General features: G+C 33.4%; 1 protein-coding gene across 1 annotated transcript in view; it reads left to right on the top strand.

The window, feature by feature from the left end:
• The first annotated feature begins 452 nt into the window (after window positions 1-452).
• LOC127564608 (phospholipid-transporting ATPase ABCA3-like) overlaps window positions 453-16,350 on the top strand; it is a 152,823-nt gene continuing 136,925 nt past the window's right edge. Inside the window, exons 1-5 of the mRNA XM_052001283.1 lie at window positions 453-528; window positions 1,470-1,734; window positions 2,256-2,383; window positions 4,366-4,531; window positions 7,251-7,510. Of these exons, the coding sequence (XP_051857243.1) occupies window positions 463-528; window positions 1,470-1,734; window positions 2,256-2,383; window positions 4,366-4,531; window positions 7,251-7,510 (885 nt within the window). The 5' untranslated portion in view covers window positions 453-462. The remainder of the gene's footprint in view (window positions 529-1,469; window positions 1,735-2,255; window positions 2,384-4,365; window positions 4,532-7,250; window positions 7,511-16,350) is intronic.

The following is a 16,350-nucleotide window of genomic DNA, read 5'->3' as shown; positions in this document are numbered from 1 at the left end:
TCCCCATGTCCCAACATGTGGAAACCATAACTTCTGGGAAACATTGTACTCTTGACTACCACTTTAGCAGCTAGTTTTAGCTTATCTCTGGTTTGGTCAGGAATATATTAGGATATGAAGTTAGACTAAAAAATTCCCTGAACTCAAGTTTTCAGAAAATATAAATTCTTTCTCTGGCTCATGTGGAGATATGATACATATGGTGGATCTTTCATAAGAAAAATAAAACAATTTCACTCTCAAAAATTTTGTAAAAGAACGTACAATAAAGAAAAGCAACCTAGTCATAAATACAAAATAAGAACTTTTTTTATTAAACATAGTAGTGTTCTGTCTGTTAACTTTGAGGGTGGTTAAGAGAAAATAATGGAATGAATAGAAGAGTAGGAGGCGGGGATTTGTTAACTTTGGCTAGATATTCTAAATTTCTCTCTTTATTTCTCTAGTGATGAACTTTTCACCATGGGAAAATGCAATTTGTTGTCCCGGCAGTTTTTGCTGCTTCTTTGGAAGAATTACATTATAAAGGTAAGTATAAATCCTAGCTTTTTAAACTTTGGTTCGCCATTCCAAATAGGGTCTCATAACTAAATGTGGGGATTGTGAAATTGTGATTATATAAAGCTTTCTTGGAAAAAAAGGATTTGCAAGTAGAAAAAGTTTTAAGAGACAACCTGACATAGATGACCTTGAAGAAATCTAAAGGACTAATTACCCAAGGGGAAAAAAAAGTCTCATGCTCTCATTTCTAGTTCCTGTTATTTCTTTTTTATCAGTGATGGGATCCTAGGTGACTATAGGTTATGTGTATAGGAAGTGATAGGACCAGTGCAACCAGAATTACACTCAGGCAGTGGGTTTAAAGCAGATCTGGCCAGTAACCACATTAGAGGCTGTAGTTCAGAAATCTTTGTGAGTCAAGCTCTGGATGAAATAAATCAAAAGAGCAAGAAATACCAATTCTCCCAGGAAAGAAATAAGTCAGATACTAGGAAGTCAAACCAATATTTGAAGTCAATCACATACAGTGGTTGTTAGAATTATAGAGAGAATCAACTACTGTATGAATAATTGGTAGGCAAAACTCAGTAGGATACATATGCCCAAAAGAGTAAGATGAGCTAGAAGATCAAAGTTCTGGCAAGTAACTGAGCAGATCCACAGAAATTCAAGTATCTGGGCAAAATAGGCAGAGTAATTGCAAGACAAAGGCACCAAGATTTTAATTTCTGAGACTAGGGAGTATTGGTGTGTCATTTCCCAATGGTGCCTAACCTAATGCCTTCAGGTGGAAATGAGTAAATGCAGATCTAACTAGAGAGGGAAGGAATTCTTAAATGGCAGGTTTTTATACTTTTCAGACCCCAAAGCATTGGATATAATAGTTTAAGACTAGAAAAAAATAAAGAATTCTAAATGTAAGAGATTTAACTCTGTTTCCCCATATATGTTTTCTATTTCTTTACCAGAAGCGGCTGTGGATAATTACATTCCTAGAAATCATCCTGGAATTGCTGTTTGCTATTATGCTTTTGATGTTTCGCAAGTATATTCCCACAGAACAGGTGGATTCTGTCAGTTACAATATTCAACAAATCACAACCCTACCCTCACCTTTCCGAACTCCTCCAAGAAAGATCAGTCCGTGGGAACTGGTTTATGTGCCATCCAACAGTGAAGTGGTAAAGGGTATCATTAAAAGAGTACAACAGGCATTAGGCACCAATATGAAAGGTTAGGAAATATGAAGAGTTTTACAAAATATATTTAATTAATTTGTAGTTCACATTCTTGTGTGTTGTGACTTCTACTAAGCCTTATAACTAGGGATACTCTAAGAAAGAAATCTCCAATTATCTCATAAATATAAAATTACCAATTAAGTAAAGCTTGAGGATGAAATTAAAACCAAATTATTTCCCAGCATAGTCAACAAAAATGTAAAATAAGCAGATTTGACTAAATGATTTTCAAGGTTATTCTCAGCTCGATGATTCTATGTCTGAGAAAATGAAGTCAGGAGAAGAGGATTAACTTGATGGTTAGTATAGAAACTCTTTCCAAAGGAAAGTTGTCTTGGAAAGAAGTTTTATAGGGTCTTAATTTTGAAAGTTTGCCATTCCTTGGAAATTTTTATAAATTCATTCTTATTAAGTGATCTGAAACTCCCACATCTTCTCAAATAGACAGGACAATCAAGCATTAATTATTACCTTTATTTAGACAGTTCATTGCATGGTTTTCTTTTTCCGCAGCTCGAGGCTTTACTTCAGAGCAGGCTTTTGATGATTACATTAGGTATCACAATGAATCTTCCAATGTGCTGGCTGCCATTGTTTTTGAACATTCCTTTAGCCACAAAATGGAACCCCTGCCACTTAAGGTGAGGAAATCTTGACCAAAATGATCTAGTCATTATTTGACTTGTTACCAGGAATTTAATGGAATTGAAGACTCTCTGAAGGTTGAATGCCTTTCAACTATAATCATTATTTCTTGACTTCCAATGAGAATTGGATAGCTGATTTATCATCATATTTGCTACATGCTTATTTTACGTTAGATGAGGCGTAGGATTGTCAAGAGGTTTAAAATCTGTATTACTACCTTATTGGCCAGCCCCTGGCCTACATTTTTATCTCTGTTTCCCAAACTATTTGCGTAAGTTCCTGGCCCTTTTTTTCTTCTCTAAACTTGGATTGCTAATTCCTGACCACCTAGACTTTTCACTTTTACTTGCTTGTTCTTCCATAACTTATATTGTTTTTTTTTGATTTGACCTCTTGCTTGCCTTTTTAATCTTAGTATCCCCATCACTGTCTAATGATTCAAAATAGTATAGATTTGAATTTGGGGTAGCAAGACTGAAGCAAAAGAAAAAATGGACAAAGATATAGGTATTGAGGTATGAAGACTCCATCAACAAGTATTTATTAATTTTTTTTTTAATGCGTCAGGCACTATATTAGGTGATAGGGATACTAAGATAAAAAGGAAACAGTCATTTCTCTCTAGGTAAATCATAATCTTTTGGGAATAGAAAATGACTGAGCTCCAATGAATAATTTCAAACACTTAGAAATTTATGACACATAATCTTAGCCAGACTATCATTATACTTCTTCTCATATCAACTCTCTATCTCATTTCCCCTTGGAGTGACTGCTCCAAAATTCAAGTCCCTCACATTTATAGGATTCTGTCAGGACTTATTTATTATCTCAATGAAATGATCACAATCTGAATCACAATTCAGTCTTATTTAATATTACTCTCCTCCATATACTCCAAATCAAATTGGCCTTTAGTGGTACCTTCATGACAGTCTATTTACTGCTTGTGTTCCTTTGTATTTGTGGTACCCTCTATGCTTTCTCTTTGCTTACCTTATTTCAAAAGAAATCCCTAGTTTTTCTTCACAATATTTCCCACGTGTCACATATTATAAAAGGAAGCCTTTCCTATATGACTACACACACACACACACACACACACACACACACACACACACACATCCCAATCTTGTCATTTAAAACCCTTTACCCATCCCAACTTTTGAGCCTTATTCATTAATTCCTTTTCATTCACTTCAATCCAGCCAACCTAGTCTTTCTCTTTCTTATAGGTGATATTTCTTTCCCTTTTATGATGCGTTTGCATAAGCTCTCCCTGTGGATCTCAGCTTCTTAGAATCCCAAGTTTAAAATATATATAATATATATATATATATATACACACATATATACATACACACACACATACATGCACACACAAATAAAAAAGAATCCTTACTTTTCTTCACTGCTCAACTCAAGCTTGAGAGCCTTTAATCATCCCCCTAGCCATTACCACCTCCCCTTATATTTATTTCATCTCCTCTTATGTATACTGCTAACTATACATGTTGTATTATTCTCCATTAAAATTAAAGCTCTTAGGGGAAAGGACCCTTCCCACTTTTTTTGTGTGTTCCCAGTAACAGTGTCTTCATGAATAGGCACTTAATTAAATTATAATTTTAGATAAATGTGGGTTAAGAGAGATGACTCTACTTATACCATATAGTTATAGTATAGATTCCTTTTATAGATGAGGAAACTTGGGCTAGAGAAGTTAAGTAACTTACCCAAGTCACAAAGCTTAAGAGTGTGAGGCATGATTTGAACTCAGGTCTTCCTGACTCCAAGTCTAGAGTTCTTTCAATTATATTGATCTAGATGCCATGTCAAATTTATGATCTTTATCTAACATAATCCTCATTCACTTTGACATTCTATGGAACTTTTTTGATAGATGCAATCTATCTTTGGTTTAAATCGTACTTTCTATATCTCACTAACCATATTTTCTAATTATTTCTTGTAGGCTAGATACCATCTGCGTTTCAGTTTCTCTCCTAGAAATACTTTGGTAACAGGGAGGCTTTTCTTGATGCCAAAGGAGCCAGAAGGCTGGCGTACAGCCCTTCTCTTTCCACTTTACCCATTACCAGGACCCCGGAATCATCTTTTGAGTGATGGGGGAAATCCTGGTGAGAGTGATTTTAATCATTACTACTTTTATTTATAACTCAGATGATTACCTTTAGCAACCAATATTGTTTATTTTTTTTTATTTATGAAGAAAATTTGTTTTATGTTTAGGCTATTTTTGTGTTTGTTAAATGTTTTGTAATTATTTGTAATTTGATAATTTATGGTTCAGAAAAATCTGGCTCCTGGGGCAGCTAAGTGGCACAGTGGATAGAGTACCAGCCCTAAAGTCAGAAGGACCTAAGTTCAAATCTGGCTTCAGACACTTAATACTTCCTAGCTGTGTGACCCTGGGCAAGTCACTTAACTCCAATTGCCTCAGCAAAAAAAAAAAAAAAAAAGTCTAGTCCCTTTGAAAAATCAGATTGAGTTAATCTGTAGAGTAAGATTATTTAGAAATAGCATGTAACACCATAATTATAAATCAAAATGATAAAGGAATTGAGCTAGGAGAAAAAACAAAATGTAAGTGAAGAAACTCTGAAGAAAACAAACTCATTCTTTCAAAAGAGGAAGCTTTATTTTCTTTCAGAGAACCAAAAAGAAAAAAAAAAGAAGAAAAGGGAAAAGCAGCAGCAAAGAAGATTATGTTTCTGAGTAATTTAGTAAGGGAAAAAGTAGTAAGTAGAAATTTAGTAAGTAGTAAGAAGAAAATACCATTACCATGGTATTTTAGGAACTTAGAAGAACTTCCACATTTATGAGAGATAGTATATGACAGTAAAAACAAGACTCAGCTACAGTTGAAAACACCTAGATATAGTTTCAGCTCTGCTTACCAGTTGTGACCCTTTACTTCTCTCCAATTCAATTTCCTTATCTGTAGAATGTAAAATTTTTATTAGACATTAATTATTTTAAGGTTTCCTCTAGCTATAAAATTCTATGATACTAAATATTGGATTTTCTTAGGCTGTTTGAGAATAAACTTAGATGAGAAAGACTTAAGCAAAATTGTTATTGTTAGGTTACGAAAAGTTTGTATACCTCTTTTTTGAACTTAGAAGAGTTTTGTAGATTTTATTTGCTTGTTTATATTTCTTTACACTAATTATATCATGAGTAGATAAGAATATCATACAAAATACTTTAAAATCTCTTTTTTTCTCTATTAAAAAAAAGTAAATTGTAGAGAGCTGGAACTCAGAAAAGATGTATTTGAATCTAAGACAGCAGAGTGCTTAAGACTAATTACCTACTTAATGTGAGATAATGGTTCTGTATACATATATTTAGATGAGATGGTGATATGATGGCTCTCCTCATGATTGGCACTTGCTGAATGTGGTGTGGTGAGGTAATCAGAGGCAAGGATTGGAGGGCTGAGGGAGAGAGTCAGACTGACTGATCCTGAGGCCCTTCAAAGAGCTAGCCTGGACATTATATATTGGCTCCTGCATCTGGTTTGACTCCCCATTTCTCTTTGGTGTTTTTCATCTTTCTTCCTGAGAAGTCAGGGAGGGTGTGATTGCTTCCTTTTTAGTGTTTTCACCCCCTTTCCTGAGAAGTCAGGGAGGGCGTGATCACCTCCTTTTGGGTTCTCACCTGCCTGAGAAGTCAGGGAGGGTGTGACCCCTCTATATTCTAAAACAAAAGAAAGTGGGAGATGTAGAAGGCTGGAACTCTGAAAAGGTGTATTTGAATCTAAGACAGCAGAGCACTTAAGGCTAATTACCTACTCAATGTGAGATAATGGTTCTATAAGCATATATTTAGATAATATGGTGATGTGCAGGCTCTCCTCACAATTAGCTCTTGCTGAATGTGTTTTGGTGAGGTAATCAGAGGCAAGGATTGGAGGGCTGAGGGAGAGGGTCAGTCACTCTCTGCCGCAACATGCTGAGAAGGGAAGACTTCAGGCTCCAGAGTCCAGGATTCATCTTTAATGAGCTGTGTGGCAGCTTGCCTGCCTCTTTTACTTCTCCTCCTAAAGACCAAGGACTTTGACTGATCCTGACTCTGATTGATCCTGAGGCCCTCCAGAGAGCTAACCCAGACATTATAGTAAACCACCCTATAATAATTTTATTTTTTTTAAATTTATATAAACCATAACATAATTTCCAGAGACTATTCTTTTCCCCCTGCAGGTTGAGTTGAAGTATGTCATCATAAGAAAAATGTATACTTTTTCTTATTGGCAGGTTTGCATTCAAGTTTTTTAAAAGTCTTTATTATAGCTTACATTTTTGGATAATTGGTTTTACAAATTATACTCTAGTTCATGTGAGACAAAAGTAAAGGAGAAGGAGTTAGGGAAGATAACTGTGCTATGTGAGACAAATAGGAAGGGATAAGTGGGAACTCTTAAGTAAATGGCCTAATTATGAAGTAAGGTTCTCAGTAGTTGAGATAGGTAACTTACATGAACACAGATTCTGTGCCAATCTATAGTTCATTTCTTATGCTTTCTCATTTACCCTAGATTAATTGTTTATAGTCTTGCTATTTAAATGACTCTTCCTTCTGTTTAGTTGATAAAATATTTCTACCTTATTTTGGAAAGAGGTGGAAAAGGCACAAAAATAAGGTAAGAAGTTCATTTAGTTCACAAGTGTGCATTAAATGCCAGAGGATTGTTGGTTATAGATGTGTGCTTCATGAAGTCATATTTTTCTAAGTGTAAAGTATTGTCCTACCTGAACAAAATGACATTTGCTTTTTTCCCTGTAATATACCTTTCTATTTATACATAGTATCCCTTGCTTTCTTATTCAGGTTACATTTCTGAAGGTTTTCTAGCCGTTCAACATGCTGTAGATAAAGCCATCATTCAATATCATGGGAAAGATTTTGGAAAGTGGCTTGTTAATCATGTCACTGTTAAAGTAAAGAGGTTTCCATTCCCACGTTTTGTTTCTGACAACTTCCTGGAGTTCCTGGGCCGGGTGTTGCCCCTGATAATTTTGCTGATTTACTCTTTAAATGTACTCATGATCATCCGGGTCATTGTTCAAGAAAAGGAAAAGCAATTGAAGGTAAGCTCATTTATATTTGAATTTCAAACTTTTTAGTAGATTGAGCTGCTATGGAATATTAGTAGTAACTCTAGAAGCAATATTTAGTTGAGGACCTAGATTATTGAGCTATACTCTAAATATTACCAGTTAGTTGATATAATATGTCATAGTTGTAATGTAGAGAGTAATCAGGAGTCATTAAGTCAACTGACTTACTTGGTCATTTTACTTTTCCATTTCCTACTCTGATGTTTTTAAATCTAATTCTTGATTATGCTTTTTAATTTGGAATACTTGATTCTCCTAGTTCCTATCTCCTATAATCTCTTTTCTAAATAATCTCTTATTGTTTCTACAAGATTGTAACAGGTTATTATTTTGTTATTGATTCAATATTGATCATTATTGAGATTATACAGATGGAAGGAGGATCCAGGAGGATGTTATCAACAGTCTCAAAGATTGTAGAATGTTCAGAAAGAAAGAAGATTGAGAAATGAACAATCAAGAAATTTTTGGTTACTTTAAAGAGAGTAATCTTAATTGAGGAGAAGGTAGAAATCTTAGAAACAAGTGAAATAAAGAGTAGAAGCACTGATTAGATGGATTTCTCAAGTAATTTAGGTACAATGGGGAGGAAAGTTTATAAAACTTTAGCCAGGAGACATGTTCAAGCCAAGTTACAGTTTTTTAAGGATGGAAGAGACATGAGTATGCTTATAGGCAGTAGGAAAGTAGATAGGGAAACATTGAAGATCATTGAGAAAGTGGGGAAAATAGAGAAGGCAGATTATTGGAAAAGGTATTATAAAATTAGGATCAAAGATCATTGTAGAGAGAATTATCTTAGGATAGAGAGGGACCACATCACATAAAGATATACAGTAGAAATAAAGGATAAGGTAGTTAGGGAAGATAACTATATTGTATCCTTCATAGGAAGGATAAGTGGGAACTCTCAGTAAATAGTCTAATTATGAATTAAGGTTCTCATCCCAGAATGTGATAATAATGGGTACTATGAGAGACTTAAAGGATTGAAAGAGATTGGAAAACTATTTGTTGACTGGAATAATGAATTAATTAGGAAGATACAAATGCCATGGGAGCCAAATGGAGATTATTTAACAAATTCGTAGCATGTCCAGAAGAAAGGTGTATGATTTTCTTCAGCTCCATTCAGCAGCAAGTAAATAAGAATGAAAGCAGTAGACTATGGGAATAATCCAAGGTTGAAGTTGGCAAGATATAAGAAGTGATAAGCCAGAGGGAGTATTTAGTATAGAATTGAATTGTTTCACCAAAAGGTAGAAATAATATAGATGGGAAGTAAGTGTAGGCAAAGCAGTGATGATGACCTAGGGGGAAAAAACCTGAAGAGTAGAAGAATAAGAGATCAGGAAGGATGAAAAACAATATTAAAGTCTGTGAGACATAGGAAGAGATAGAAAAATAGAAAATTGTTATCAGATATGATAATTTCAGAATTCAAGAACACAAAAGAGTATTTATGAGTAGCCTTATGATTAAAACATAATAATCTCCATATATAATTAAGGTGGAATGAAAGGGAATATATATACATATACATACATATATATTGAATTTACTTAGTATAAAAAAAAGTTGGAGTAGAAAAAAGACTAAGACAAGCATGAAACTCATTGAGGAAGAAAGAAAGATTGGTAGATAACATCTACCATAATCTTTATTGGGTGAAATTTGGATTGAATGAACCTTGAAGGAGAAGTTAAGAGTGTAATGATAATGGAAGAGGGAGAAATTGGAAGTGACAAAGAGAAAGTAGGAGTATTTCAATACCCTCTCATGATTAGTAAGTCAGAAGATATGAGTAAAAGTTCAACTGAACTGATACTAGAAAGAGTGGTCAGCTATATATGGTGTCCATTATAATGAAGTGGGTCTCATTGAAAATTAAAGGGTGGAGAAAGTGAGAAAAGAAAATTTGTTAATTATGGAGCAGACTTTCCATGAAGCCCAGTGGAAATGGTAGGTAAATCTACAGTGGGACATTTGGGTGAGGAGAAGGATGGAAATGGGAGTAAGAGAACAACTAATAGGATTCACAAATGGGGTTTATAACTAGCAATTTAGAATTGCTAGAATGAGAAGAAAATGAAGGGATAGTTGTAGCTTATCATTGAATAACTGATCCAAAAAGAAAATCAGTTGCTAAAGAGAGAGAGAGCCAGTAAGCATTTATTAAATGCCTACTTTGTACTAGGCAGTGTGCTAATTCCTGAGGATATCAAGAGAAGCAAAAAAAAAAAAAAAAAAAAAAAAAAAAAAAAAAAAAAAAAAAAAGATTCCTTTCAAGAACCTCGCCATCTAATGAAAGAATAAATGGAAGAGTCATGGAAACGACTATGTCTAAAGAAACTATATACAAATAAATTAGAAATAACATGGAGAAAGTGCTAGAATTAAGAAAGATTGAGAAAGGCTTCCTATAAAAGGTGAGCTTTTAGCAGAGGCTTGAAGTAAATCAGGGACACCAAAAGGTAGAGGTGAAGGAGAACATTCCAGACAAGACAGCCAATGAAAATGCCTGGTCAGAAGATGCAATTTCTTATTTGAGGAACAGCAAGAAGGCCAGTGTCCCTGAATTATAGAGTACATGAGGGAGGGAGAGATTGGTGTGAGGAGAGACTAGATTATGAAGGGCTTTTAATACTAAAGAAAGGAGTTCATATTTGATCTTGGAGGTAATAGGAAGCTACAGAAGTTTATTGAGTAAAAGGACATGATCAGATATACACTTTAGGAAAATCACTTTGACAGCTGAGTTGAAGGATGGAATGAAATGAGCAAAAACTGGCAGGAAGATTAATCCACAGGCTGTTGTAATTGTTCAGGTGCAAGATAATAAAGGTCTATCTTCTTTCTCTCAGAGTAAAGAACAGGAGTATATGTAAGCAAAGATATTAAAAAGGTAAATTTGACAGATTTGACAAGAGATTAGATTTGGGAAGGGGCAAGAATGAAAAATTGAGGGCAAGACCTAGATTGAAGGTGATGGAACTTAATTAGAATCATAGGAAACTTGGAAGAGAGAATTGAGGGGGCAGATATAATGAGTTCATTTGGGGGCATGTTGAGTTTAACATAGCTACAGTATAGTAATAATCTTGTTGAGAGGTGTAGAAGGCTTGACCTAAAGTGTGAGTAGAGAGAAGGTATCAGATGTGATGAATGTTTTGAAGATAGAAATAGCATAATTGGCAACTGATTAGACATGTTGGCTGAGGGAAACTGAGTCCAGGATAATTTCAAGATTATGAACCTGAGACACTGGAAGAATGGTGATACCTTTGAGAAAAGTAGAGAAATTTGAGAGGAAGAGGGGTGAAGAGGAAAGATGAATTCACTTTTAGACATATTGAGTTTAAATAGTATCTAATAATAGGCCAGCTCAAGGCAAGACTGGAAATGAATATATAGAATTGTGAATAATCAATTCAGGAGACTTGATGAGGTTACCAAAAGAAAGCGTGTGGAGGGAGAAGAGAAGACCACTTAGGAGGAATTTCCACAATTAAGGGGACATCATGAGACTAATGAGACAGCCAAGAAAGAAATCTGAGCTGTCCATCAAACTGAATAACTGTGAGTAAGAATGTCATAAAAACCCAGAGAAGAGAATATATAGGAGGAGAAGATGGTCAGTAATATCAAGTACAGCAGATAGAGCAAGATGAATGAGAATTGAAAGAATACTATTAATTTGACAATTAAGAGATCACTGATAATTTTGGAAAGAAAAATTTCAATTGAATAACAAAGTCAGCTAGATGGTAAAGTGTTGAGTACTGATTGAGAGTTGAATCAGTGGGTATATATAACTGTTTTTTTCTTTTAAATTTTTTTTTACATGAGTGAGTCCACTTTCATTTTCTCCTCTCTGCCTCCCTAATTGAGAAAACAAGAAAAACAAAACCCTATTGCAGATGTGTCCTTTTTTGAAACAAATTCCTACACTGGCCATATTTTTTAAAAAGTTTCAATTTGCACTCCCATCATCTCTCTAGTAGAAGATAGCATATTTTGTAATAAGTCCTTCAGACTAATGATTGGTTATTGATCAAAGTTCCTAAATCTTTCGGAGTCATTTATCTTTACAATATATAAAATTATATAAATTATTTTTCTGATTTTAATCATTAAATTCACTATCAGTCCATACAAGTCTTCTGTGTTTCTCTGAAATCATTCCCTTCATTTCTTATAGCACATAAATATTTCTTCATATTTATACATTATAATTTGTTTAACTACTCACCAATAGCCAATTTCCAGTTCTTTCCCACCACAAAAAGAGCAACTATAAATGTTTTGATGCATATAGGTCCTGTTCCTTTTTTTTTTTTTTTTTTTTTTTATTGACATCTTAGGAATATAAACCTGGTACAAAAGTGGTATTCCTAGATAAAAGGATTTATCCAATTGATTTTTTTTGGACTTTGGTTCAAATCACTCTGTACAATAACTGGAACTCTTCACAGTGCCATCAAACAGTGCTTGTTTTCCTGCAGCCCTTCTAGCATCTGTCATTTTATGTTTTTGTCAGCTTTCCAAATCTGATAAATATGAAATAGAATCTCAGAGTTGCTTTAATTTACATTTCACTAATTATTATTTAGAGCTTTTTATAAAATCATAGTTATTAATACTTCAGATTTCTTCCTTAGAGAACTGTTCATATTCTTTGATCATTTATAAGTTAAAGAATGAATCATAAATACTTATAAATTTGACTTAGTTACCTATAAAAAGAAATGATATAATTATTAGAAGCAAGAAATTCTCCCTTCCCCTTTTTTTTAACCTTTTTTTCTCCTAATTTTAGCTGCTTTGTGGTGTTTATGCAAAAATCTTATAAAAATTATCTATTTTGCTTTCTCTGACCTTTTTGCTCCCTTGTTTTGGCTATGAACTCTTTCCTTATGCATCTGTCAGGTAATTTCTTCCATATTTTAATTGATTTATATTACCCTTTATATCTTGTCATATACCCATTTGGGGATTATTTTAGCATATGGTGGGAAATATAAATCTATACCTAGTTTCTACTAGATTATTTTCCAATTTTTCCAATAGTTTATTTTGAATATTGATTTCTTAACATACTAGTTGAAATCTTTGGGTAATTTTACATATTTGCTTCTGCATCTTTTGTATCTAATCTGTTCTCCCATTCTCTTATTCTTACTTAACAGTGTTAAATTTTGTTGATGATTACAGCTTTGTAATTTGGTTTGAGATCTGCTACTGTTTGGCCACCGTCCTTCCCAATTTCCCAATTTTTCTTTTACAAAATGTAATAATTTCATTTCCTTCTAACCCATGTTTAGTTCTTCAATTTCTTAATGCTATACCTAGCATTTTAAATATTATATTGAATAATAATGGGGATAATAGTCAACTTTGATTTCATCCTGATTTTACTGGAAAGGCCTTTAATCACCATTGCAGATGAATTTTGATTTTCAGCTTTAGAGAGATACTATTTTTATCAAGGAAGTATTCATTAGGGTTATTGCTTTTCTTTTTGTTTTGAATCTCAGGTTTTTGTCATAGAGATTCATTTTGTAGTATTTGAATTCATTATCCTTTAAATATTTGCTACAATGAGCTTGTAAATCCATCTGGTGTGTGTGTGTGTGTGTGTGTGTGTGTGTGTGTGTGTGTGTGTGTATCTGTGTATATACACTTAATATTGATATTAATCATTATTTATGGTATCTTTCAGGAAAAATATTTCTATCTTTATCTCTTTTAATTAGGTCTATTTTTACTATTTCTTTTTCTGAGATCGTGATTACTATCCTTTCTATTTTTATTTTATTTTAATTGAAGCATAATATATTTTGCTCCAACTCCTTATTTTATAACCTTATTTATATAACTTATATATGTCTTTTAGGTATAAGCATATTTCATATAAATAACATATGATTAGATTCTGGCTTCTTCTGTTATCCTCTTCTGTTTTATGGCCAAGTTCATTCCATTCACAGTTATAATTTTTAATGTATTTCCATATATTCTGTTTTCTTATGCTTTTCTTTTTCTTTGTTCCTGATGTTTCTTTAAGATGTTTTGCTTTTGACTCATTCTCTCCTTTTATCTGTGTTCCCTCATCTTTCTCTCATTTTTCTTAACCCATTTATTATGAACTTGATCCCTTTAATTTGTATTTATTGTATCTTCCTTCTGTTTGCCTGTTGGTTGAAATTTCTGTATCAGACTGTGTAAATATGTGTGTTTTTGTTTGTTTTATTGTATTTTATGTATACTGTTAATTATCCCACATTTACATTTTATTTTTTTCATTTGCATGAAAAAAATTTTTTTAACCTTTTTTATGTTAATTTTGAGTTGTAAATTCTTTCCTTCCCTCATAGAGGTGAGTAAAACTAGCCATATTTCCATAGTAGGTATCTTGCAAAACAGACCCCCCAAAAAGAGAGAAAGTCAGCATTTAGACTCCATCAGTTTTTTTTCTTGAGATGGATAGCATTTTTTTTTTTTTATCATAAATCCTTCGGAATTGTGTTGGGTCATTATATTGCTAAGAATAGCTAAGAAATTCACTGTTGATCATCTTACGATGTCACTGTTATTGTTCATAATGTTCTGGTTCAGCTCATCTAAGTTTGCAGGAGTTTATATTAGTCTTCCCATATTTTCCCCAAAACATTCTGTTCATAATTTCTTAGAGCACAATAGTATTTTATCACTATTTTATAATACAACTTGTTCAACCATTCCCTAGTTTATGGGCAGTTCCTCAATTCTCTTTTAATTCTTTGCCACAACAAAAAGAACTGCATTAAATATTTTTATACGTAGGTCTTTTTCCTTTTTTTTTTTTTTTTTTTTTTTGATCTTTTGGGATACTAATAGTAATATTGCAGAGTCAAAAAACATGCACAATTTTATAGCCTTTTGAACATAGTTCCAAATTGCTCTCTATAGTGGTTACTTCATTTAACAACAGCACTATTAATGTCCCAAATTTTCCACATCTCTTCCAGCATTTGTCATTTTCTTTTTCTGTCATATTAACCAATCTTATAAGTGTGAGGTGGTACCTCAGGGTTTTGCAGTTTTCTAATCAATAGTTATTTAGAACATTTTATGACTATAGACAGATTAAATTTCTTCTTCTGAAAACTGCCTATTCATCTGCTTTAACCATTTATCAGTAGAGGAATGACTCATAGAACTGAATCAAATTTATAAAACTATGAGTCATATATTTGAAAAATGAGGATATTATTAAAGAAACTTCCTATAAAATTTCTCTATTTTCTGCTTTTCATTGAACCTTGGCTGTATTGGTTTTGTTTGTGAAAATATGTTGTGGCCATCCTGATTGAGAGCTCAAAGTATAAGAGCCCTTAGATCTCAGAGGCGAGATGAATAAGGTAGAACACTCATAAAGTGTGAAAAGAGTTCCATTTTATTATGCTGTACAGCCTTTTTGATATACATTTTTGTAAGTGTGATCAGTGAATGAACTGTAGGCTACCCCCAATCCCCATTCAGAGAAGCAGCTTGTGGGCTTTGCATATGCATGGTATCTGCCAATGGGAGAAGAGCCAATCCAGCAATTCAGCAACCCGCTCACAGGCGAGAGACCTTGTCAAGGTATCCCTGCTTACAAGTAACTGCACTGTGACCTCAGTTACCAATCCCTTTCCTTGCTCAACTTTGCAAAAAACTTATTGTGCACCCAAGGTCTAGGTGGCCTCTGTACTGTACTCTCTCTTGCCAGGATCCCATACCCTACCAAAAATACATTTTAATAAATCATCAGCATTTCTAACAAAACCCTACAGTAAGAGATAGAAAGAGAAATTCCACTTAAAATAATTGTAGACAGTATAAAATATTTAGGAGTGTACCTGCCAAGACAAACCCAAGAACTATATAAACACAATTATAAAACACATTTCACACACAAAAAGAATCTTAAATAATTGGAAAAATATCAATTGCTCATAGATCGGACTAATATAATAAAAATGACAATTTTAACTTAATCTACTTATTCAGTACTGTAGCACTTAGATTACCAAAAAATTTCTATATAGAGCTGGAAAAAAATAACAATTCATTTGAAAGAACAAAAGGTCAAGAATATCAAGGAAAATAATGGAGGGAAAAAAGCAAAGAATGATACTCTAGCTGTATCAGATCTAAAACTATATTATAAAGCAGCAATCATCAAAACTAGTTGTACTGGCTAAGAAATAGAATGGTAGATCAGTGAAATAGGTTAAGTATACAAAAGGAAGGAAGGAGGGATGAAATAAGAGAAAGAGGGAGAGATGGAGGAAAGGAAAGATGAAGGAAAGGAGAGGGAATTTCCCAACTGATTCAGTTCCAGTTGGTACATAGTTGAATTCACATTTAGACTACAAGCTGCTTGAGGACAGGAATTATATTTTGCATTTCTTTATTTGTTCTCTACTTAGCACAGGTCCTGAGATATAGTTGTGATACAATAAATATGGGCTGGTTGACTGCCTCTAAAACTGGATTCTATCCTTCCAGTCTCCCTTCTAAGAATTAACTTAAATTCTTTCAGTTAAACTGTTTTACTCACTATCCTAAATATATACCTTTCTATTTTTGTTTTGATATTTTCGCCAACATATAGTCTTCCTCTTTGGAATCTGCCCCTTGCCCCCAACACCAGGAAATTTAAGGATAAAAAAAATCAAATGAATTTTTGAAAGAAGTAGCAATAAGAATTATTGAAGAGGGGTTTTAATATTAAGGAGGGTTTCCTTATCCTCTCTGCTATTAGCCTTAAAAAGATGACAATT

The sequence above is a fragment of the Antechinus flavipes genome, chromosome 1 (assembly GCF_016432865.1).
Source record: "Antechinus flavipes isolate AdamAnt ecotype Samford, QLD, Australia chromosome 1, AdamAnt_v2, whole genome shotgun sequence".
Classification (NCBI taxonomy): domain Eukaryota; kingdom Metazoa; phylum Chordata; class Mammalia; order Dasyuromorphia; family Dasyuridae; genus Antechinus; species Antechinus flavipes.
Note: the sequence above shows the minus strand (reverse complement) of the source record. Positions and strands in the feature narration are given on the sequence as shown.